Source organism: Tursiops truncatus, chromosome 7 (genome assembly GCF_011762595.2).
Source record: "Tursiops truncatus isolate mTurTru1 chromosome 7, mTurTru1.mat.Y, whole genome shotgun sequence".
In the NCBI taxonomy this organism is placed as follows: domain Eukaryota; kingdom Metazoa; phylum Chordata; class Mammalia; order Artiodactyla; family Delphinidae; genus Tursiops; species Tursiops truncatus.
Genome location: NC_047040.1, coordinates 62,328,618 through 62,354,663, shown reverse-complemented (window position 1 = coordinate 62,354,663; position 26,046 = coordinate 62,328,618). Strand labels below are relative to the sequence as shown.

Sequence of the window (26,046 nt, the reverse complement as noted above, 5' to 3'; positions counted from 1 at the left end):
CCCTACAGTGGAAGCTCAGAGTCTTAACCGTTGGACCATCAGGGAAGTCCTGGAATGTTTCTTTTTTCTGTTTTTTTTTTAGATTTTAATGGCAGCTTTATTGAGATATAATTTTCACACCATAAAATGCACCCCTTAAAGTGTACAATTCAGTTGTTTTTAGAACATTTATAGATATTTTCAACCATCACCACTAAATTTGAGAATCTTTTCATCATCCCAAAAAGAGACCCTGTATTACTCACCATTGTGCCCTCTTCCAGCTGCTAACAACCACTACTCTACTTTCTATGAATGTTTCTTAATAAATTTAAGATGTAGGACTTCTGGAACCAAACTGGCAAACCAAGCTCACATGTCACATATCATTCCCCTCCTAATTCCCCACAGTGCAACCAATGGTATGGGGAAAATTCTATACCACTACTAGAAACTAAAGCAAGGTCTTACCCACATACCTGAATTTTCAAGAAATTTTAGGGAAAAATAGGGCAGTTGAGAATGCAATGAGAATAAGTAACACTTGGCCACCATTCGCAAAGACAGAGCCCACTGTGAAGAGTAAGTAAAGGAATTTATGCTGACCTCAGAGCCTAATGGAAAATCTCCTAGACTACACTGAAGATAATCCAAAGAAAGAACTAAAACGAATCCTAAACCTGCCTGAACCTCCACCCTATTGCCAAAGACCACATGAAAGGGGATCCTGGGGCCCAAACACAGCCCACAAAGGCTGTAAGTGGGAGGATGTCCTGTAGGTTTTAGCACTGGTCAGGTAGCTTGCTGACTATCAGGCTGCTACCTGTAATTACACCTGAGCTGCAACAGCCAATATAAGAAGAGAGATTTCTCAAGGGTGAATCACTGGTCAAATATTTGCCTCCCTCTGCCAACAGCTCTATCCCTAACTTGCACTAACCCTTGGGTCGCTACACCACCAAAGAAAAAACTTACAATAAATCCAACATTTCCCTTCTCTTTTTACTAAGGGTTAAAAGAAATGAAGAATACATAATTTGGCAACACATGTATCCTGAGAATTCATGTCTATCTCACTTAGACATTTGTTATTTTGACAAATAAATATAAATACAAAAACCAAAACCTTTTTTTCATAGTAATGAAAAAAGACAGATTTGAGCACATAAAAATAAATATTTTCTAAATACTGAAAACCATTCAGAAAAGGTGACACAAATATGCGATATGTCATATGTAAAAAACACTTATTAATCACGTTTTAATTAATCAATGATAAACATACATTTCAGTATGAAACAACTTACACAGAAGAACAAAGGAGTAACCAATTCATGATAACAAAACCCAAAACAAATGAACATTTACACATGAGAAAATGCACTGCCTTACTAGAAACTAAGAGAAATGTAAATTAAAAGATACCAGTTTTTGCACATTAAATCACAAAAAAATTACTATCCAGAATTGGTTATAATATAAAGAAAAGTGTATCAGACATCATTAATGAACGCATACTTAAAACCTTCTCAAAGGGCAATTTGGCAGTATCTCTCCAAATGTAAATCCAAGTCCATTTCAAGAAATCTATCCTACATAAATACATCTTTGCACAAAAGACATATGCTCAAGGATGTTCACTGCAGCATTGTTAGAAATGGGGCGGGGGAGTGGAATCCAAATTTCCCTCAGTAATAATGTAGTTAAATAAATCATGGTACATGTTTAGTATACAATATGATTATTTTAAAAGATGTGACAGATCCATATTTTCTGGCATAAAAAATGTTCAAGGTATACTGTTGAATGAAAAAATAAAGTCACAGAACAATATATAACATCCACGTTAAAAAATATATACACACTTAAATATGTCCTGAATATAAGAAGTATCAGTAACTGCAATAAAACATCCTGAAGTGATAGCTATAAAACTTTTAGGGACTTCCCTGGTGGCGCAGTGGTTAAGAATCCGCCTGCCAATGCAGGGGACATGGGTTCGAGCCCTAGTCCGGGAAGATCCCACATGCCGCGGACCAACTAAGCCCGTGCGCCACAACTACTGAGCCTGCGCTCTAGAGCCCGCAAGCCACAGCTACTGAAGTCCGCGCGCCTAGGGCCCGTGCTCTGCAACAAGAGAAGCCATTGCAATGAGAAGCCCGCGCACCGCAGCGAAGAGTAGCCCCCACGTGCCACAACTAGAGAAAGCCCATGTGCTACAAAGACCCAACGTGGCCAATAAAACCAGAAAAACTTTTAATAATAGCTATTTTTGAAGAGTTAAATGGGACTTAAAGAGACAAACATTGAATAGAGTGGAAATAAGAGCTTCTAAATTTTACTCCAAATTTTGCTGTATTGCTTGAATTTTAAACAATAAGCATATATTCATTTATTATTTGTAACATTTTTTAAAAATTTTGAAGAGGAGATGAACGTACACTCAAATGTTAACAGTGCCTAATCTGGATCGCAGCGTTTCTGGTGATTTTTCATTTATATTTTATTTTGTTTAATTATATTTTTAATTCTATAATGATCACGAATTGATGATGTAATGTTTAATTATGAAAATATTTTTTCTTTAAAAATGGTAAAACTGTCCACCAGAGTATAATTTAATTTTTGCATACATTTATATAATGTATATACATTTAAACTACAGTATGAAGAAACTGGTCTCACAGTGGAGAAACATGGTAGCTGATGGACAAGGAAGAGACTTTTCAGTAAATTCCCTCTGTGCCTTTTCCTATTTGCATGTGTCAATTACTCAGAAAAGTAAAATAACACACAAGTACACCCCCCCCATATATACACTACTAGCTACTTTAAAAAAAAGATCAGGTTTGATTTCTATTTACCAACATGGCAAGAATTCATTACATACTGGTAAGTGAAAAAAATATTTGAAAAAATAATACTGTGGATCCAATTTTATTTTATAAAATGTGAGTACACATGCTCAGAAAAAAAAGTCTGTATCAGTGGATCAGTGACTGCCACAGGCTGAGGGCAGGGGATAGAATTTCATGCAAAGGGGTACAAGAGAACTTTCTGGGGCGATCAAGTGTTCTGTATCTTGATTTGGGGGTGGTTATGCACCAATATGCTTTTTATTTTTATTTTTTAATATCTTTATTGGAGTATAATTGCTTTACAATATTGTGTTAGTTTCTGTTGCAACAAAGTGAATCAGCTGTAGCCATATGCTTTTTAAAAGGTGAAGTTTCTTAAATGTAAATTATACCTCAATGAATGTGACCCTCTCCACCACTAACACCAAAAAGAAGTCTGTATGGCTACATACCAAAACAATAACAAATTATTGTGTTGGATTAGGTTATTGTTCAAAATGACTCTCTCACTCCCACTTCCATGGGAGTCCACTCCTCTGTCCCACTGATGTCAGCATGGTTACGTGACTTGCTTTAGACTCACGGTGGGCCAACTGTATTTCCTTGCCCTTTGACTTTGAGTTTTGCCATGTGCTTGCAAGCTTGGGCTCAATCTCTTGCATCTGTCAATATCATGAGAAAAGTTTTCCCCAGGTGCTTGCTGTCCCTTCATTCTGGACCTCAGAATGAGGCCCCCATGGAGCAGGATCAGAGCCTTTCTCACAGTAACAAGGAAACACAGCCAGTCCTACAGTTTGAAGACAAGCTACCCAGCCAGGCCCAAACAACCCACAGATACATGAGAAATAAATGTTTACTGCTGAATGCCACTAGATTGTGTGGTTGTTTGTTATGCAACATTATTTTAACAATGGTAACCAATATATTATCTCTGGGTAAGGTGGTAATAGTGATTTTAACCTCTTTCTTTTTATTTTTTCTACTTACTAGGTATATTAGCATATATTACTTTTATAATCAGGAAAAAAAAAAGCTATATCCATTATGAGAAAAAGAGGAAAGTACAAAAAAGGTAATTTATGTATACATACTGTTTTAAATGATCTTTGCTAAGAGCCACTCTATCTCTGCGTTGTTTTTCTGCTTTTTCTTGTTCTTCTTTAAAAGCTTTTTCAGCGTTGAGTTTCACTTGTTCCTCCCATTTTTTATCTGATTTTATTTTACTCTTTTGGAAGTCAATCTGTGCATCACGTTCTTTCAAAACTCTACTAAGAAGAAGTCCTGACTACAAAAAAAATTGCAATATTTTAAGAAAATAAAGTCTAATTATATATAGATATGTTAAATATATGTATATAAATACAAGAAAACCCAAGTAGTACATGAAAGTTTTTCACTCTTTCTGTCTGGTAAAATTGATATTGCTTTGCATATTCAATGGCCTTTTTCCTTTCTCCTTGTTGGTGTATTGCTTCTTCCATATCAAGAATTTGTCTTTCTGCCTCTATTTCTTTATCACGTTTCTTTTTGGCTTCAAGTTTCTGTTCTTTCATCCCCTACAAAATGACAAAAGCAGTAGTCTGTTTTCTTTTTTCAACTTAACTTTACAAAATTAAACATATAATATGATAATTTGAGCTTTCCTTATGAGTCTTTATTGTATTTGCATATATCACTAACAAATATGAGGTTACACTTATGAGCTAATACTTAATTGAATTTTTTAGGTAGTTAACACATTTACATGGTTCAAAATTCATAATATTAAAAAAGTATATGGGGACTTCCCTGGCGGTCCAGTGGTTAAGACTCCATGCTTCCAATGCAGGAGGCACGGGTTCGATCCCTGGTCAGGGAACTAGGATCCCACATGCCGCATGGTGTAGCCAAAAAACCCAAAATATATATATATATATATATATATATGTATATATATACACACACACACACACACACACACATATTATATATATATATATATATATATATATATATATATATATATATATATATATATATATATATATATATAACAAAAGTATGTAGTGGAACTCTCCCTCCAATCCTAACTTCCATCTGCAGTCTCTAAGATAACCACTATTAGTTTCTTGCATTTACTTCCATAGTTCCTTTCTATATTTAAGTAACAAATATATATATATATATATATATATATATATATATATTACTACTTGTGTTCCTTTAAAAAATCAACAGTGGCATATTTTACATGTTCTTCTACACGCCTGAGGAGGTAGCCAATGTCCCATGTCAGAAGAAGTCTTTTTCTCCTTTATGGGTCACACTTCCTACGTCTTAAGAAAATCTTACTTACCCTGAATTCTTGAAGATATCCTATGATTTATTTTAAAAGTTTTACTGTTTCACTTTTCACATTTAGGTCTAAAATCCAGCTGAAATTCATTTTTGTATATTCTGTACCATAGGGATAAAATTTCATCTTGTCCATATGCCGATTATCTCAGTATCTGTTATTGAATTTCCATCTTTTCCCTTCTGATTTGCAATGACATTTCTAGCATATGTCAAATTCCCATATATAACACAGGACTGCTTCTAGGCTCTCTCTGATGATGTATCATTTTGCCAATCTCTGTGCCTATAGTACAGTTTTTATTATTATATTTCCACTACGTTTACTACATTTCTTTTCCTTCTTTAACACCCATGGAGGTGTAAAGTATTAGGTATACTGTGGTACTTCTGGAAGAAAAAAAAAAACAGGGGGTATATTCCACTCCCCATCTATTTATAGACCACGGGCTTTTCTAAAATCAAGTTTTTTAGAGTATAAATTACATATGCTTTCAGTGTACAGTTTTACAAATGCATAAAGTCACTTATAGAACAGTTCCATCCTCCCAAAAAACTCCCTCATGCCCTGTTAGAGTCAACTACCTGCACCCCCTGGCAACTACTGATCTGTTTTCTTTCCCTATAGGTTTTGCCTTTTTCAGAATGTCATATATTATATTGTATATATTACTTATATATCAGTCATGATATAACTCTTCCCTCTTCTAGAAGAAAAAGAATTAATAAATTATGAACACTGTTCCTAAAGCAAGGTAACACAAGCTTTCTGTGTCCCCTCCCAAAGACAAATAATGTACATTGCAACAAAGTAAGGAAATATGCAATGTTGAAAAAAATAAAAGGTGAGAACTCTTTGAACAGATATTATGCTTCCACATAATTTTAAAAATTCTACTAGAAAATAGGAGAAAATCCTGCCTTATAGTTCCTCAAATGATATAGGAAAGTGTAGTGGGAGATGAGAACACCTTTTCTCAGCATTTTCCTCCAGGTGAGACAGTAAAAGGAGTTAGAGGACACCTCCCCACTTTGAAGTAGTTTCCCACTCATGTACATGGAACTAAACTGCAGGTTATTGTACCTCTTAGGTAGAGAATCTTACAGAAGCACAAAGAAGGGCACAGCAAAGACATATGTAGTTCTAGAAAAAGACAGGAAGAGAGACAAATCAAAGGCAGCTGAAAAGAAGCTGCCTTGATTCCTCAAGAAGCTCCTTGGTTCCTCAGTTTCAAATCCTGTGTTTTTGTGCAATCCTCCATCACAACAATAACCAGCATTACCCTGATACCCAAACCAGACAAAGACATTTCAAGAAAACTACAGACCAATATCCCCCATGAACATGGACGCAAAAATTAACATTTTAACAAACTGAATCCATCAAAAAGATAATACGTCATGACCAGCAGACGTTTATCCCAGGAATGCAAGCTTGGTTCAATATTTGAAAATAATGAATGAAATACACCATATAACAAAATGAAAAATTAAAACTTCATGATTACCTCAATAGATATAAGCAAAAGAAAAGCACTTTAAAAATCTAACATCCATTCCTGTACAATAAGTCAAAAAGAAAAAGAAAAAAAAGAAAGAACTAAAAGGCACCCAGATTGGAAAGAAGGAAGTAAAATTTGTAAAACTGTCTTTAACTTTTTTTTTGGCTGTGCTCTGCAGCATGAGAGATCTTAGTTCCCTGACCAGGGATGGAACCCGTGCCCCCTGCAGTGGAAGCACGGAGTCTCAACCACTGAACCGCCAGAGAAGTCCCTGTCTTTACTTTCTGACATCATGATTGTCTATGGAGAAAATCTGATGGAATCTATAAAAAAGCTACTAGAACTAATAAGTGAGGTTAACAGTGTTGCAAGATACAAGATCAACATAGAAAAAGTTAACTGTATTTCTATAGCTAACAATGAATAACAAATTGAAATGTTAAAAAATCATTTATAATACATAAAAATAGTAATTACTTAGGGATAAATATGAATAAGACCTATACCCTAAAAACTATAAAATATTGCTGACATAAATTAAATAAGACCTATACAAATGGAAGAAAAACACTGTGTTCATGGGTCAGAAGACTCAATACTGTCAAAATGTAAATTCTCTCCAAACTGATCTAGAAATTCAACACAATCCCAAACAAAATCCCAGCTGGCTTTTTCGTAGAAATTGACAAGCTGATTCCAAAATTCATGTAGAAGCGCAAAGGACCCAGAATAGCCAGAACAACTTTGAAAAAGAACAAAGTGGGAGGACTAATACTATCTGATTTCAAGACTTATTATTAAAGCTACAATTCTCAGATCAGTGTGTTATTGAAATAGAGATAGATGAATAGATCAATGGAACAGCAGAGTCCAGAAATTCCCCCTGCACATATATGGACAACCAGATTTTCAACAAATGTGCAAAGGCAATTCAGTGGGGGAAAGAACAGTCTTTTCAACAAACTGTGCTGAAACAATTGGATATTCATATGCAAAAAAAAAAACATCAATCCATACCTCACTTCTAAATATAGACGATATATATATTTTTTATATATATATATATACATATATATATATGTATATATATATATATATGTATATGTATATATATAAAAGACCTAAAACTTTAAACTTAAACACAGAAGAAAATCTTTGTGATCTTGAGTTAGGCAAAAATTTCTTAGGTAAGTCACTACAAGGATGATCCATACAAGAAAAATCGATAAACTGGACTTCATTAAAATTAAAAACTCTGCTCTTAGAAAGACACTGTAATGGAATATAAAGCCAAGCCATGAACTGGGAGAAAATATTTTCAAATCAAATATCTAATAAAGGACTTGTATTCAGAATATATTTTAAAATTCTCTAAACTCAATAAGAAGACAAACCCAGCAAAAGATCTGAGCAGACATTTCACCAGAGAAGATATAGATAGAAAATGAGTTCATGAAAAGATGTTCAACATCACTGTAATTAGAGAAATTAAAATTATAATGAGATACTTCACACCTATTAGAAAGTCTATAGTTAAAAAGACTGAACATAGCAATTCAGCAAATATGTGGAGGAAACACATATTAGAACTATGTGTTCTAATATGAATTAGAACTATCATACACCGCTGGAGGGAATGTAAAATTACGACTACTTTGGGAAAGAGCTTGGAAGTTAAATGTTACAAAATTAAATGTACAGCTATCATATGATTCTACACCAAGATATTTACCCCAAAGAAATGAAAGCATATGTCCATACATAGACTTATACACAAATGTTCATAAGCAGCTTTATTTATAATAGCCAAAAATTGGAAACAGCTCAAACGTCAATATTTGCTTGATGTCAAACTATCAACAACTGAGCAGATAAACAAATTGTGATATATCCATATAATGGAATACCACTCAGCAATAAAAATGAATGAATAATTGATACAAAAACATGAAAGAATTTCAAAATAATTGTGCTGAGTGAAATTTATAATAGACAGCAGATCAGTGGTTGTCTGGAGATACCGGAGGGGGCATGGGGAGGAGTGAGAGGGAATAAAATGGGGTATGAGGAAACTTTTTTATGGTGATGAATATATTCATTATCTTAATTATAATAATGGTTTCAGGGCTATATAAATATGTCAAATCTTAAATATGTACACTTTAAATATGTCCAGGTTATTGTATGTCACTTATACCTAAATAAAGCTGTTGAAAATGTGTTTCAATGCATTTTAATGATATTTTCTATGTTAAAAATACTTATAAAAGAGCACTAAGAAACAAGAGTAAGTCTTCAGTGCACACGTACTCCTGGGTGGTTAATACTTACTGCATATGTATTAGTCCAATGTTTTACCACTTCTTGGGATCGGAAATGCATTTCTTTCTTTGCCTTTCTTTCTGCACGAAGGCGTGCTGCTTCTCTTGTCAAACTGTCAAGGCTATCTCGAATCCTTTCCCACTCATTGTGTGGAATTATGGTGACCTGCCGGAGATCTACTTTGCTAGGCAGAAGAGGTGGATAGAGGACTTGATCTTCTTCACAGTTCTTTACTTCTAATAAATTTTTTAAAATAAGTATTAAAAACTTTTGAGAAGAGTTTGATATTTTTTCTCACACATTTCTATATTGGCATGATATGTGGAAGTTGTTTCAAAGAATAATTTTATTCTTGTTATCTTAAGAACAGCTGGGAATAAGTGGAAAGTATACAAGACCTTGAAATCAGAAGACATAGATTTGAGTCCTTACTTAGTCAATTCCTTACTGTGTAACTTGGGCAAGTCATTTAACTTCTTGGAGTCTCAGTATCAACATCTTTAAAGTTGAGATCAATAATACCTACCCCAACAGGTTGTTATAAAAGCATTTTCAAAGTTAATCAAGCAGCAGTTTATAAGTGGATAACTTTGGGGAATGTTCATCTTTTGGGGTTGTAGACATTGCACTTGTCTACTCTATATAACCCCTTCCTAACTGAGTAACAGCAATGTAATTTGGAGAACTGACTACAGTCTCAGTCTTGGGGTGGGCCTCATTAATTTAAGAATACTTGCATCTCCCTTGACAATAATTATTCCTGTAGTAAGAAAATAAATAGGACAAGAGTTATGAGACTTTTAGAAAAGTTCTTGCTTGTACTTCTGGGAGAGACATCTGAGAGTGACTCTCAGGCTAGATACAAACGAGGAAGCATGAAGGCCAGACAAGCACCCATCCTTTGACCACAAGAGGAAGCAGCCTTAGGATGAAGCTGTGAACTGTGAAACACAAAGAAGAAACAAAGGAAGACCCTGGGGCAATGAGGATTTCATTATGCTGCTAGATTAATCAGACCCAAAGGCTGGAGTTCCTGTTATATGAGCAAATAAATTTCCTTATTTTTAAACATGATTGAGCTGGGTATTCAGTGAAATGAATTCACAAGCATCCTAAATGACACAATGGAGCTCATAACAGCTCTTCTCTAAAAAATGTTCCTACCCTTTTAATCAACTGAAGTTCTTACTTATAAACACCCAAACTCATTCTAGCTAGTTTAAGCAGAAAAGGAATTCATTAAGGGATATTAGATAGCCTACTGAATCTCTCAGAGAGCCAGAGAGTTACCCTTAGAAGATATACATACAAATATCACACAGACCACATTGTGAGGTTCCAGTGAAGATTCACAGCAACTGGCATTGGGTAGGCACCTCAACTTGCCCCACTTATAACTTGCTCCACTGGACACTATATATGTGAACCTTCACGAGTACTCTGGAATTGGTACACTTTTGCTGCCACTCTCCCCAGAAAATGTATTCAACATGCTGTTTCTTTCCTCATATGCTCTCTTCAGAATGTAAATCTAGCACACATACAATTGACCAGCTGAGTCTTGGTCTTATGCCTGCACCCTAGCTGCAAGGGAGGCAGAAAAAAATGCCTTCTGCTTTAAGGAGGTAGAACTTGTAAGGAGAAGAATTTACCAAAATAGGAAATACATTTGAATAATGGTGGGTGGTCGCAGGCCTAACAAAGGCAATAAAGCACAGTGGGTAAGAGTGTGGACTCTGGAGACAGACAACCTGGACCTTTTCTGAACACACCACATATGAACTATGTGAATCTAGACAAAATTATTTAACCCACTAAATCTAACCCCTTAATTGCAATATGGAAATACTAATAGTACCTACTTCATTTTATATAGCTGGTGTAAGAATCAGATGAAGTAATATATGTAAAGAATTTAGAAGAGTGCCTGGCACACAATATGTTCTCAATAAATATTAATTATTATTATTTTTACTGCTTTTATTAGAAGAATGAAACAGAAGTAGAAAAGCAGAGGCAAGAAATCATGTGGCTCCAGAAAGATACTAAGAGAAAAGCTACTAGGACAATTAGAGTCTTCTTGGGGTTTGAATTAAAGTTGATGGGAGTGAGAATTTGGTTGTTAACCTAAAATGTGAGTTTAGAACCACAGGTACCATCTTGCCTACCATATACCAAGTCTCCACATGCAGAATAAAGACAAGCAAAGCTGAGAAGTAGAATAGTGTCCTGGATCGAGTTATACCTAAATTCACAGGTATGTGAGCCAAAATATTCCCCTTTTAACTACAGTGAATTAGATCAGTCACTTGTAACCAAAGAGTCCTGACCAATACATCCTTATAGCCTTGTAACAATTTTCCTTTGCTTCACCTAAACTGGCTCAACTTGGTTTGTGTTACTTACAATTAGAAGCTACATAAACAAAGGCCATTAGATTAAGCCACCTGCCTTTGGATTAGCATATTGTTAGGCATATTAATATGCTTTTCTTGGACATCCCTGGTGGCGCAGTGGTTAAGAACCAGCCTGCCAATGCAGGGGACACGGGTTCGAGCCCTGGTCTGGGAAGATCCCACATGCCGCAGAGCAGCTGAGCCTGTGTGCCACAACTACTGAGCCTGTGCTCTACAGCCCATGAGCCACAACTACTGAGGCCGTGTGCCACAACTACTGAAGCCCCTGCACCTAGAGCCTGTGCTCTGCAACAAGAAAAGCCACTGCAATGAGAAGCCCACGCACCGCAACGAAGAGTGGCCCCAGCTCACCACAACTAGACAAAGCCCACACGCAGCAACAAAAACCCAACACAGCCAAAAATAAATTAATAAATTTATGAAAAAAAATATGCTTTTCTTTCTCTGACCCAAGAGTCATTCTAATTCTTTAAGATGTGAAATAAAATGGAGACAATTTAATTTTCCAAAATACTAAAGGGGCTGGGTAGACCAAATAGCCCATACTGGCAGGAGCTGCTCCTTACAAAGTATACAGTGGTGAGCAAGCTTTGGCAGCAGTGGCAGGAAAACAAGATGCCAAAAAGCTGTGTAGTGAACAATGTGATCCCTCATGACACCTTAATCTTCTGTAGAGTAACTACATTCATGAGATATTTTATTCAAGAACTTTTCATGAACTCTGATACAGGAGGAGAACCAAGAGAACCACCACAAAAGCAGCAGGAAAAATAGGACAATCCATGGAAAGTTTGGGAAAGGCTTTTTACTATCTCAGGTTAACAAAAGTTGGGCCAAGTTCCCTCATATCTTTTTTTTTTCTTATAAATATGTTTATTTTTTATTTTTGGCTGCGTTGGGTCTTCGTTGCTGCACATGGGCTTTGTCTAGCTATGGCGAGCGGGGGCTACTCTTCGTTGCAGTATGTGGGCTTCTCATTGTGGTGGCTTCTCTTGTTGCGGAGCACGGGCTCTAGGCACGCGGGCTTCAGTAGTTGTGGCCCGCGGGCTCAGTAGTTATGGCGCACAGGCTTAGTTACTCCGCAGCATGTGGGGTCTTCCGGACCAGGGCTCAAACCCATGTCCCCTGCATTGGCAGGCGGATTCCTAACCACTGCGCCACCAAGAAAGTCCCAGTTCCCTCATATCTTTGAGGATCAGGAGAGCCCTGATTGACCTCCGAGCTATGAATGATTTCACATATCCATGCTTTACTCCATTGATGCAGAGTTCAGTTCTCAGAGGGCAGTCTTATTTCCATGATTCCTACCTCACAGCGACCTTCACACAATGCTAGTAATGGCTGTTGGAGAAGTGAAGCAATTAAAACTTTTAAAAATTGCCACTGATTGTTTTAACAAACATAACTGGTGAGCTCTGAATCAGGTCAAATAAAGACAAGTCTTGCAAGTGGGACTTTCCAAGGAACTGCCAGACAGCTCAAATAATAAGTTATCTGGGAAATGGGATTTGGAAGGGGTTCAACGCTATTTTGCTCCCTCCACAGGCTGCTAAGCCACTGGATTTCACTGTGATCACAGTGGTTTTCTAGACTACCATAGGGCAGGGAGAAAGAAGGGGACTAGAACAAGTTAAAGTGCAAAAAGCCTCATTGTTCTTACCAAGATTCAGTTATTTGTCTTGATAAACACTCCCCAATTGTTGCAAGCTTTTGGTTTCCTGAGTTCTCAAAAATTGATTTTGACAATTTTTGCTGTTGTTCTTTTTGATTTAATGCAGCACTTTATATATAGGAAAGTGAATATGTGAGCGTAATTTTGCTTTTTCAATACATGCCACATGGGTACTGTCTCTCTCCTACATGTCATGACCCTCTGCTGCTACTTCTTAAGCCCTCCACAGCATAAATACCCACTAGTGTCCACTTGATGGGAGACTGGCTGGCTCTCACTCAGCATTTGGCACAAGGGACTCTATTGCTACAGAAGCTCAGGAGATGACATGAAGATAGTCCAAGTTCCCAAGGTTCTGTCACCATGAGAACATTAATTGGGAATTTACAATCTTAAGAAACTAAAATCACTGGAATTAATAAAGAGATCTTTAAATGTCTCACTAGGCTACTTCTATTACAAAATCAAATTTTTATAAAAGGTCATGTGAATTACAATACCTTAAGTAGCATTATTTTCACACTCTATCAAAGTATAAGCCTTAGGATGAGACCTTACTTTCATTTTAGTTGAAGAAATTGAGATTTTCCTTCAGACACTTTCCTTAGAGTACTCAGTAGGTTCACAGCAGAGTCAAGACTCCAATGAGGTCACTGATATTTCCAAAATACATTCCGATTCACTCAATGAATAACGAAGCTTAAGTGCGAGAAAATTCAGCAAACACCAGACTCTTGGACCGGCAACGGCACAGCCTGAATATCGGGCCAGCTGGTCAACTGGGAGTCTCTGACTTCTTTTTCTCTACCCTTATTTCTGTATACTTTCCCCACCTACCCATTCATCCAAGGGCAAAACTGTCTAATTTACACAGAGCCCGACGATGCCCACGGTGCTGTTTTTGGCTTGGTGGAGCCCGTTTCAGAAGGAAAGGCACGCTCGCCTCTCACTCCATGCCTGGAGACCAGAAACAATCCCTGTGGTGGGATGGACCATTTTAGCTCACCCGTGCTTTCCTTGGCCCGTCCACAGCGCCTTCCGAGCCGCACCAGCATCTCTGAGGTACCCATGGCGCTCTCAGACTTCAAAAGGCGTTTCCGACGCCGAAGTTTCCGCTAAACCGCGCAGTTGCTTAGCAACGCCGCCGGAAGTGACAACAGTCGTAGCCGAGGAACGAAGAACGCGCAGCTGTGGGCTGTGGTGCCGGAGAAGGGAGGATGCGCCTGCGCGGGAAGTCAAGGCCAGGCGTGCGAGTGGGGCGGTCCTCCCCCGCAGGCGCAGGCGTCCGGAGTGGGCGGGAGGACAGAGCCCTCGGAAGCGGCGCCGAGGCCAGAACGGCTGCGGGTTTCTGGCCTGGGTCAGTGACGAGCCCTGGGACCCGGTTGGGCCCGGCCTGGTGCTCCCATCGGCATCCAACGTGCGCCTCTCGGGAAACGACACCCGACTAGGTCCCTGCCCCTGGCTTCTGGATGTACCCGGCAGGTGTGCGGGAGAGCGAGGCCTGGGCTTGGCGTGTGTGACCCACAGACCTCGCGGGGGAAGGTGAACGGCAAAGCCCTCCTCCCTCAACTATAGAAACTCAGGGATTAATTGACAGAAAATCTGTTTTTAAATATTTTGGTTTCTGACGCATGATCTGGGCTAGACGGGGCTTAGTTTTCTTTTTTTTTTTTAAATCGCAATGTTAATACTTGGATTATAACATTCATGTTAGAGCCTTTAAGATATCTTTAATTGCTCGGTAAATACAGTATAGTAAATTGAATGTATTTGGAGGACCAATCAGACCTCTAAGGACACAAAAGCCTGTTAAGAGTGAATATGGGCTACGTTTCAAAAGATCCTTTTCTAACACGTCGAGGTACAAATGATTACATTACAAGGTGGTTGGCTATGACACATACACATTAGGCATCAAACTGGAGTTGCTCAATATGAAAGGAGGTAAGATTTTTAATCACTGAAGTTCTAACACATAGTTGTACTGTTTTTCTTCAGGTTTTCTATCAGATGATCGATCCATCGTAATAATGCTGGTAAGTATGAAAGGATTAATAAAATATTTGTTGGCAGAAATATAGTTTTTGCACATACAACATTGGTGGTTTTTTGGAATCATAGTTTTAAAAACGTTGGGCTTCCGTGGTGGCGCAGTCGTTGAGAGGCCGCCTGCCGATGCGGGGGAAACGGGTTCATGCCCCGGTCCGGGAAGATCCCACATGCCGCGGAGCGGCTGGGCCCGTGAGCCATGGCTTCTGGGCTTGCGCGTCCAGAGCCTGTGCTCCGCAACGGGAGAGGCCACAACAGTGAGAGGCCCGCATACCGCCAAAAAAAAAAAAAAAAAAAGTCAAGAACTGGGAAGAGTCAGAGATTTTACCCTACTTGCATGCATGCTGACAACTTAGGCTGCCACCGTTCTGTAGAAGATGCAGACCCCTAGAACAGTGATGAATTACAGCAGTAGCAGTAGCCAGAATATCAGTAATTTTGCCCCAGTTGCCACAGGATGTTGCAAAGAGTGCCAGAAGGCACCTGCACATGGAGTGTGTTGCATTACAGGACAGGAACCCTGAGCTTAGGGCATCCAGATCTTTATTATAATGGACAATAAGCATGCCTTTCAAGACTGTTCACTATACATGCATTTTTAAAAATAAATTTATTTATTTTTTTACGTATTTATTTTTGGCTGCATTGGGTCTTCGTTGCTGCGCGCGAGCTTTCTCTAGTTGCAGTGAGCCAGGCTACTCTTCTTTGTGGGGCGTGGGCTTCTCATTGTGGTGGCTTCTCTTGTTGTGGAGCACGGGCTCTAGGTGTGCAGGCTTCAGTAGTTGTGGCACGTGGACTCAGTAGTTGTGGCTCACGGGCTCTAGAGCACAGGCTCAGTAGTTGTGGCTCATGGGCTTAGCTGCTCCACAGCATGTGGGATCTTCTTAGGACCAGGGCTGGAACCTGTGTCCCCTGCATTGGCAGGTGGATTCTTAACCACTGCGCCACCAGGGAAGCCCTTACATACATTTTTGAGACGATATCCAGAGCAAATGGCAGAGAGTACCTTGTAAGATATGCAGAGCCACTAGAGACCCATGGAGATTACCTCCTAACAAAAATTCTGTGGAATTTTAACTAAATTGGTTACAAAAATTATTGAATCTTACAATATTTGGTGTCAGTAATTTGCCAGTTTGGCGTAGTGTTCAGGTATCCTTTGACTTACAACACCTGGTTCTAACTCTAATCCATGGATCTTTACAGCCAAGTGTATCTAGAATTAGTTATTTACCCTCCATGGCCACCACTCATTTTTTTTCTTTGTTGTGAAATTAAGAAGGTAGCATATGCACTTTGATCTGAAACAGAGCTTAAATTATTCCGGGGAAAATATTTTATTACAAAATCAGCGTAGGAAAAGAATGCACTGCAATTGATGCTACCACTGTATACAGACATTTCTTTTTTAAAAGCAAAAATGAGATTATACTGTAAACATTGTTTTGTGACTTGTTTGTTTAATTTGAACATCTTAACCTTTTACTCACTAAATAAATGGTCTGTTATATGGCTATCATGCACATATCTTACTTAAGCAATCCCCTATTCTTGGATGTCTATGTAGGTTCTAGTTTTCATTATTGTAAAAAAGCACATAGGCTATTGTTAGACCCTGGAAACATTGCAGACATACAAAATATATACTTTACATGCTTCTGGAGAGAACAGTTAATAACTGCTTCTGGCATTTTAACAAACTGATTTCAAAATAGATTCACTTTCACTAAATCTTTCTACACATCCTTAATTTTTGGAGACATTTTTATTTCAAGTACAGCACTAAATCTTTGAAAGTTTATTGACAACAGAATGTGGTATTTGTCTATTATTTAATAAGTAAAAAGAAAAACTGGAATCTGGAAATCTTAACATAATCAGCCTAACACCTGTGATTTTATCCACTGAATAAGAGTTTATATTCACATAACATTCCCTGTTTTGTATTTAAGGTTTTTGTTTAAACAAAATTTTATTCCTCCCATTGCCATAGGTGCTTTTCTGATGTAAGAGAAAACATATTAGAAAAGGTAAATTTTTAAATATCTTAACTACTTCTATTAATTTTAGGAGTTAAGAAGTCTCCATTCCTTTGCTTGGAATCAGAAGACTTTTTCCCCTGCATATAGAGTAGGAGTAATGTTGGTTAGAAACTGGCTGGTGTTTAAAACTGAAGATTGTCATGACTGTTTAACCTAAGCTCCGTGCTGAAGTAAGATTAATTGTCTTGGAAATACTAAACTGGGTAAGTATTTTAAATATAGGTTTATGTTGAGTGGTGGGAAAAAACTAATGGAAAAAGATCTGAAATTAAGAAAAGTACACTTGTAGATAGAAATTAATAGTCAACAGTGGAACTAAGTTAACAGTTGGAACTTTGTTAACTTCAGGCTTATGATACAGCTTATTTGGAGGTTAATAGTGAAGGAATTTTAGTAACTTGTGGCTGATTAAGTCTAGGTTTGAAACACTTTGCAACCAATAATGAGTTACATTTGAAAAAAATTTTTTTAATTGTGTATAAATTCAGAATGCCTAAAAAGCATTTTAATTTAAAATGTGCTTAGGTGCATTACCAACGTGATTGTCAACTGTGCTTTATTGCTATTTATTACATTGTTTCTATGGGAAAGTGGTTTCTGCACTTAAATCTCTGGAAGCCAATCAGGGACACCTGGATTAGACATTTAGCAATTCATGGATCCAGGGTATCAGAATACTTCATACCATTATACCATCTAAATTCATACAACAGGAGATACATCCTCTAGGTTTGTTATTCTCCAGATATTCTAAATTGAGAGGCAAAAAATACTTACTCTTATATGAGTCGTGAGCTCATTCTCAGTTTCACCTGCTGTCTATCTATCATTATAAACCAGAGAATACATGTAGATAAATGCCATGTTTTCTTTTTTTTTTTTTTGGCTGTGTCAATCGGGTCTTATGTGCAGCACTCGGGATCTTCATTGCAGCACGTGGGCTCCTCGTTGTGGCGCACAGGCTCTCTAGTTGTGGTGCGCAGGCTCCAGAGCGCTTGGGCTCTATAGTTTGCGGCACATGCATTCTCTAGTTGTGGCCCCCGTGCTCAGCAGTTGCAGTGCGTAGGCTTAGTTGCCCCGCAGCATGTGGGATCTTAGCTCCGCGACCAGGGATCGAACCTGCATCCCCTGCATTGGAAGGTGGATTCTTAACCACTGGACCACCAGGGAAGTCCCCCATGTTTTCTATTTTTAATTGATCTCTTCTTTTTCTTATTGGTGGGGTTCTTCACTTTTCATTTTAGGATTTCTTGCTAAAACTTCAGAATGGTTGTAAAGTAGATCACAGATGGTTAGTGTGTACTTCGAGATTAATGAATGTTTTCATGTTATTAAACATCTTTTCGTCAAAATGACCTACTTAATATTTTATTTTTAAACTGATTAATAGTCGTTATTCTATTTCTTAGGCACTAGAGTGTATTACTAAAGCATGAACTTTGGAGTCAGGCAGACCTGAGTCCAAATTCTAGCTCTGCCATTTAACTAATACTTAACCAACTTAATTAATACTTAAGCTCCAGTTATATATCTTTAAGATGAGGATAATAATAATTCCTACTAAATGGGTTTATGACAGATGATGAGATTGTAAGGTTCTTAGTCCAGTATCTGGCATATAGTGATATCTATAAAAATAACAGTTACTCTTTAAAAAAATTTTTGTTGTTGTTTACAGACACTAATTGTAGCTTTTCCTGGGAATTCTGTATAATTATCTTTTTTACATGATAATTTTCATTTATACCATCTGTTGATTCATTCCTTTTCTCTTGAGATTTAAGTTAATGATCTTCATTATCTATTAATGAAAACAGAGACTTGAGTAATTGTCATATCAAAAGCAGTGTGATTATTCACATATATCCAGATTATTTGGTACTCCAGAGCTAAACTATCTAGAGAAAATATAAATAAATGTGAAAATTGTTAACAAAAGTTACTTCTAGTGTGGAAGAATTCAACTGACCTCCAGTTCAAGTAATTTGTTTAGACTTTCAAGTACAACATCAAGCAACCATTTGGTTATAACATTGACAACGATGATTTCAAGCTAAAAACCTTTTTTAAAAAATTATTTAAATTTTGCAAGATTTCACATTATGTTAAATTTGGTCAGAGTTTTGGTTAGTTCACAGAGAATATGTATTGTACATGACCTATTATTTAAAATGAGGCTCATTGTAAACCTTTTAAACTAATAAGTTTGTGATTGATAATTTAAAGACAATAAGAATGACTAGCCTACATTTTTTTCTGTCTTATTTTATAACTTTTCTAAATTAAAGTGTAAGGGAATAATTGTTTCATTACTTTTCTCATTAGATTGCTCTCTAGTTTAATTCTGAGTGCTCAAAGAATCACCCCCTCAGGAACACAGTAATACCCTGAGTATCCTTTTTATATGTTCTGTTTTCCATTCATTTAGCATACTCAAATATGAACTTTGCTTCTTAGGAAAAAGTGCTTAAACGGTAGTCTTAGAATGCTTAGTCATTTTAACTTGTTTATATTCACCCTTTGTTTCAGCAGATTAAGAGTAATTTTGTTAAATAGATACTATAGCTAGATATGTAGAACCGAGTATGTTTAGGGAATAATATTTCTTCTTTTCCAGGGTAACCCAAATCTGTTTCTGGAACCATGAAAATTTTGTTGGTTTTTGACTTTGACAATACAATCATAGATGATAATAGCGATACCTGGATTGTACAGTGTGCTCCAGAGAAAAAGCTTCCTATTGAACTACAAGATTCTTATGAAAAAGGATTTTGGACAGAATTTATGGGCAGAGTCTTTAAGTATTTGGGAGATAAAGGTGTAAGAGAAGATGAAATGAAAAGAGCAATGATATCAATGCCTTTCACTCCAGGGATGGTGGAACTTTTAAACTTTATAAGAAAGAACAAGGATAAATTTGACTGCATCATTATTTCAGATTCAAATTCAGTCTTCATAGATTGGGTTTTAGAAGCTAGCAATGTTCATGACGTGTTTGATAAAGTCTTTACAAATCCAGCAGCTTTTGACAGCGATGGTCATCTCACTGTGGAAAATTATCATGCTCATTCTTGCACTAGGTGCCCCCCAAATCTTTGCAAAAATGTAGTTTTGGTAGAATTTGTAGGTAAACAGTTACAACGAGGAGTGAATTATACACGAATTGTTTATATAGGTGATGGCGGAAACGATGTCTGTCCAGTAACCTTTTTAAAGAAGAATGATGTTGCCATGCCACGGAAAGGATATACTTTACAGAAAACTCTTTCTAAGATGTCTCAAAATCTTGAGCCTATGGAGTCTTCTGTTGTATCTTGGTCTTCAGGTGTTGAAATAATTTCTCATTTACAATTTCTAATAAAGGAGTAATACGCCAATAATTGAAATGTGTATCAGTTAAGATTAAATACAGCAGCATAAAACTAAAACCCCAAATAACAGTGGCTTTAAAAAAAGAAAAAAAGTTTTCCCTCTCACTTAAAAGAATTTCAGAGTTAAGTATCTCAAAGTTTCTGTGTTGCTTTACCAACCTCAGCACTTGACTTCCAACTTATGATCCAAGATTGCTGTTCAGGCTCCTTCCCTCACATCAACTTTCTGGCCAGCAAGGAGGACAGTGAGAGAGAAGGTTGCACCCTCATTTAAATTTCACTGGCCAATACATTGTCACAATGCTCCTTCCTAACTGCAAGGAAGGATGAAAAATATAGCTTTTATTTCAGATGGTCATATTCATAAACAGGCCTTTGAAGGCCTGTTTGCTTCTGAATCACTCTTACTCATGATGGACAGCCTTTTGGGATCCTATTCAAAGTAAGGGGAGGGGTTTATCACTGCAGCCCTCATACTCCAATACCTCTTCACCTGGGTCCCACGAAGACTGTCAAGATAGCCACTCAGTATGTCAGATATCACTTACAGAATTGGCCAACCCTTTCACGGAAAAGAAGCTCACCTACCTAAGTTTCTGTGCTTCCTTAGCCGACAGTTATTGTCAGCTCTCTCATGTCTTTAAGCAGATATTTTAAAAATTGTGTTCAGCTATCAACTTTTCCCGATGTACTCTGTAGAAGATCTGGTCCAAATTACTTGATCTACAACTACTAAAAATGAAAATATTATTTTTTTTTTTGCTTGCATAATTTATAATTTGTTACTGGCCTCAACTTGTAGAGAAATCACAATGTATAAGAGTGTTTCATAAATAAAATTTAAAAAAAGAGTAAGTGTTTCAACGTAATCTAACCTATTAATTTAAAGCAAAACAAGTTTACTTTTTCAACCTGGAAAAAAATAGAGTACCAATTTTTTTCCCACAAAATTACATTGAACATTTTTGTTTCTGGAGCTTTCTATATGGAAAAGAAAATCCTAACATTATTACGTAAGGGATATTTATGCCTAAAACATGTGAGCCTAGAAATTAACACAGTACTGTACAGCTTTCTAGGTCAGCTGATATTTTTCTAATATCCCTATATGAAACAGTTTCTTAAATGTTGAGTATTCCTACAAGCTATATATTGTATCACTCAATATTTCATTGCCAAACAGAAATAACATACTGATTAAATCAGCATTCTGGAGTTACAGTCTGTAATAATGATATAAATTTAAAATACTTGAAGAACATTAATTTGTATTTCATTTCAAAAGGAAAGTGTGAAATTAATGAACACTTGGGCATAGATACTGCATCCCTATCTCTAAAATTAACTGATTTGGAAGTAGTGTATTCTTATGTGAACTAAGCATTAGGCTTATTTTAAAGATCTGTAACTGCTAGACATACTTTGGAAATAAATACCAAAGAAAGTAAAATATAAGACTAATCTCTCGGGGAATAAATTTAAAAATATAATCTACCTATTAACCATCTTTGGTAGAGTCCACTAGTTGCACTTACCTCAATTTTGTACTCTACTTCTTTCTATTTTTCCCAGGCATATGACCATCTGAAATAAAAGCTATATTTTTCATCCTTCCTTGCAGTTAGGAAGGAGCATTGTGACTAAGTATTGGCCAGTGAAATTTAAATGAGGGTGCAACCTTCTCTCTCACTGTCCTCCTTGCTGGCCAGAAAGTTGATGTGAGGGAAGGAGCTTGAACAGGCAGCTCACCTTTGAATACTCTCAATCCCTGAAATTGGACTGAAGTTATCCAAGATTTTTAGAACTCCCAGGTGCTTGACTAAAGCAAATCTGAACTCTCTTAGAGGAAATTAATATCCTTAGTATGGTGGGCAGACTCTAAGGTAACCCCCCATGATCCCTATAAGCTCGTATTCTCTGTGTGTGTCGGGGGGGAAGTGTATGTGTGGAGAAGGTGATCTAGGACTTGCTTCTAATTAATGCAATACCACAAAGATGATGGGATGTATCATTTATGTGTATATGATTATATTACATCAGATCCTTATGCCCATCTTGTTAGGGAACTCTCTCCCTTGCTAATTTTAAAGAAGCAAGCTGCCATGTTGTGAACTGGCCTTCAGAGAGGGCCACATGGCAAGCAACTGAGGGTGGTCTCTAGCCAAAAGCAAGAAGTAGGTCCTTGGTCCAACAGTCTGCAGGGAACTGAATACTGCAACCATGTAAGTTTGGAAGTGGATCCTTTCATAGTGGAACCTCAGCTGAGATCACAGCTCAGGCTGACACCTTGATTTAGCCTTGTAAGACCCTGAAACAGAGGCCCTTTGAGCTGTGCTTGCACTCTTAACCCACGGAACCTATGAGATAATAAATGTCTGTTTGAAGATGCTAAGTTTGTGGTAAAACTGTTAGCAGCAATAGAAAATTAATGCAATAGGCCTCAAAATCTAAACAGTTTTGTAAGTACATTGTAAAGCACATAGTAAAAAGTAGCTACACCAAGAGATATAAATGAACACCAGCAGAAGTTTTTATTTAAATAGATCTGCATGACCTCCAAGTATTGGAGTTTACAGACACAAACTAAACTTATGAGAATTTTGGCAAAGAACTGAAAATTACATAAACAATATGGAAATACTAGAACTGACAAATAACATGACTGAAATTAGAATCTTAATGGATGGATTTGACAATAAAACAGGCATAGCTGAAGAGAGTTAGTGAATAAATACAAGTTCGAAGAAAATATCCAGAATAATGCAGAAAGAGACAAAACAATGAAAATACAGAAGAGAAATTAAGACATAGAAGATATAGCAAGATCTAACATAGGAAATTGGTATCCCAGAAAGAGAGGAGAAAGAAAATGAAACAAGCAATATTTTAAGAGAGAATGAGAACGTTACAAAGTTGCCGAAATACATCAAACCACAGATTCAAGAGCCCTCATGAACCCCAAACAGGAAAATAAAATGAAAACCGCATGAAATCACATTCTTGTAAAACTGCCAATAACCAATGATGGAAAAAGCATCAGATAGCTAGAGGGAAAAAAAAAAAGATGACATTGAAAGGAGCAACAATTAAACTAACAGCTGATACTATTTTTTTCTTAAATGTTTGATAGAATTCAAGGACGCCATCTAAGCCCGGAGTTTTCTTTGCTGGACGGTTTTAACTACTAGTTTGATTTCTTTTGTAGATTATAGGTAAAGGTTGTATAGTTTTCTTGAGTAAGCTTTGGTAGTTTGTGACTGTATTTGTTATCTCTTGCTGCATAGTAAGTTACCTGAGAATTTAACAGCTTAAAACTAAGCATTCATTATCTCACAGTTTCTGTGGCTCAGGAATTGAAGAGCCCTTAACTGGATTGTTCTGGCTCAGGATCTCTAATAGGGCAAGATGTCAGCTAGGGCTCTAGTCATACGAAAGCTTGACTAGAGCTGAAGGCTCTGCTTGCAAGGTGGCTGACTCACATGGCTTTTGGCAGGAGACCTCAGTTCCTCACTGATTGTTATCAGGAATCTCAATTTGCTGCTGATTGCTGGCAGGAGGCCTCAATTTCCAACCACATGGGCATCTCTAGAGAGTTGCTTGAATGTCCTGAAGACATGGTTTCCTGCCAAGTGACCAATCCAAGAGAGAGGGCAAAGAGGAAACCATGATGCCTTAGTGACCTAGTCTCAGAAATCAAACACCATCCATTCCACTATATTCTATTTGTATTCTAAAACAGAATACAGGGACTTCCCTGGCAGTCCAGTGGTTAAGACTTCGCCTTCCAATGCAGGGGGTGTGGGTTCGATCCCCAGTTGGGTAGCTAAGATACCACATGGCTCGCAGCCAAAAAACCAAAACATAAAACAGAAGCAATATTATAACAAATTCAATAAAGACTTTAAAAATAGTCCCCATCAAAAAAAAAAAATGTTAAAAAAAACCCACAACAATACAGAGGCCCACAATCAAAAGGAGGGGAATTAGGCTCTACCTTTCAGTGGAGGTACTTTTAAACCACCATGGTGTTGGACATGCTTTTAAACCACCATGGTGTCTCTCAAGGACTTTGTCCATTTCATGTAAGTTGTGAAATTTATGGGCATAAAATTTTTCATAATACTCCCGTATTAATCCTTTAATTTGCAGTCAACACATGGATATCTACTGTCTAGATTTTACCATTAGTATTTTACTCTGGGGAGTTCCCTGGTGGTCCAGTAGTTAAGAATCTTCCTTCCAATGCAGGGGACGCGGGTTTGATCCCTGGTCAGGCAACTAAGGTCCCGCATGCTGCGGCGCAACTAAGCCTGCATGCTCTACAGCCGACGCTCTGCAACTACCAAGCCTGCGCACTCTGGAGCCCGCATGCCGCAACTAAGACCCAACACAGCCAAATAGATAAATAAATAGTTTTTAAAAACCCAAAGAACATTTTACTCTGCTTGTTTTATCACATACCTGTCCATTCCTCTATCCGTCTTTTTTTTTTTCTTTTGCCTTTTTAACATAAGCATTGTTTGTCCCCTTTCCTTCTTTGTTCCCCAATGTGTAAAACCATGTGCTTCTCTGGCTCTGATTGGAACTCAGTTATCCTCAAGCTCTATGTGAACTCTGGGAATTATTTGATTTATAGTTCTTGGGATCATTCTTTGCCCAGACTTATAGTATTTCACCCTATGCCTGTGTCTTAGTATCCAGCCATAGACTCATGGGGACAACCCCTCTTACAGATTTCTGAAACTCTCTCTCCATTTAGCTCTGTCCTACAAAAAGCCAATTGTGCCTCCCCAAACTTATCTCCATCTCCTCAACTCGGTGAGACTACCATGGTCCGCTTGGGATTCTCCCTCCCCGCACCTCAGGCTGGGAAATGTCTCCAGGCAGAAATGCAGGCAATTATAGGGCTCACTTCATCTGTTTCCCTTCTCTCAGGGATCACATTCCTGCACTGCCTGTTGTCCAGTGCCTGAAAACTGCTATTTCATATACTTTGCCCAGTTTTCTTATTGTTTACAGTGGAATGGTTAGTCCAATCCCAGTTCCTCCAGGAACAGAAATTGTAGTATCTCATTTTTCATTCCTAATGTAACATGGTGATTAAAAGCTCTGCTCTAGATTAAAAGACCTGAATTTGAATTCTAGCCCTGGATTGGGTAAATTACTAGCCTCTCAACACCTCAAGTTTCTTTTTTTTTCAATTTTATTTATTTATTTATTTGGCTGCACCAGGTCTTAGTTGTGGAACTTGGGATCTTTGCTGCGGCATGGGGGATCTTTAGTTGCGACATGCAACCACTGCAATACAGGCACCAACCAATCAGAACAGAAGCACCAAACAAGAATGGATTCTGGCCACAGACATAACAGTTCCTGTGTCTGAATAGCAGCCCTGTACTTGCCATATATGCCAACACCTCACACACATACGATGCACTCAATGTTAGTTCACTGAAGTCCAACTTTTAGTCTGTTCTGTTTCCTCTTTTTAAATGTCTGG

General features: G+C 37.5%; 3 protein-coding genes across 14 annotated transcripts in view; 2 read left to right on the top strand and 1 right to left on the bottom strand.

The window, feature by feature from the left end:
• Positions 1-14,234, bottom strand: part of CFAP210 (cilia and flagella associated protein 210) — a 36,666-nt gene extending 22,432 nt beyond the window's left edge. Inside the window, exons 1-4 of one of the 2 annotated variants that reach the window (XM_004313936.4) lie at positions 14,091-14,234; positions 9,005-9,231; positions 4,220-4,393; positions 3,929-4,122 (exon numbers count right to left, since the gene is read on the bottom strand). In XM_004313936.4, coding sequence (XP_004313984.3) covers positions 3,929-4,122; positions 4,220-4,393; positions 9,005-9,231; positions 14,091-14,154 — 659 coding nt within the window. In that variant the 5' untranslated portion in view covers positions 14,155-14,234. The remainder of the gene's footprint in view (positions 1-3,928; positions 4,123-4,219; positions 4,394-9,004; positions 9,232-14,090) is intronic. The other variant, XM_073807600.1, reaches the window with a different exon arrangement.
• Positions 14,235-14,511: 277 nt separating this feature from the next.
• On the top strand, positions 14,512-21,358 carry PHOSPHO2 (phosphatase, orphan 2). 4 transcript variants are annotated; one of them, XM_019923062.3, is made up of 4 exons: positions 14,567-14,626; positions 15,083-15,120; positions 17,127-17,163; positions 19,793-20,544. In XM_019923062.3, exon 4 carries the CDS (start codon positions 19,819-19,821, stop codon positions 20,542-20,544), a length of 726 nt encoding a protein of 241 aa, XP_019778621.1. In that variant the 5' UTR covers positions 14,567-14,626; positions 15,083-15,120; positions 17,127-17,163; positions 19,793-19,818. The 4 variants fall into 4 exon arrangements, with proteins under 4 accessions (XP_019778624.1, XP_019778622.1, XP_019778621.1 ...); XM_019923065.3 differs by lacking the exons at positions 14,567-14,626; positions 17,127-17,163 and adding an exon at positions 14,512-14,566; XM_019923063.3 differs by lacking the exon at positions 17,127-17,163 and having other exon boundaries at positions 14,537-14,626.
• The window catches only part of KLHL23 (kelch like family member 23), a 41,669-nt gene continuing 30,149 nt past the window's right edge, over positions 14,527-26,046 (top strand). For 2 of the 8 annotated variants that reach the window (XM_019923058.2, XM_073807596.1), the window contains exons 1-3: positions 14,567-14,626; positions 15,083-15,120; positions 17,127-17,163. The gene's annotated coding sequence lies outside the window, so the exon portion shown is untranslated. Of the gene's footprint in view, positions 14,627-15,082; positions 15,121-17,126; positions 17,164-17,242; positions 17,379-26,046 lie in introns of those variants that run through there. The other 6 variants (XM_019923060.2, XM_073807598.1, XM_019923059.2 and 3 more) reach the window with 3 other exon arrangements.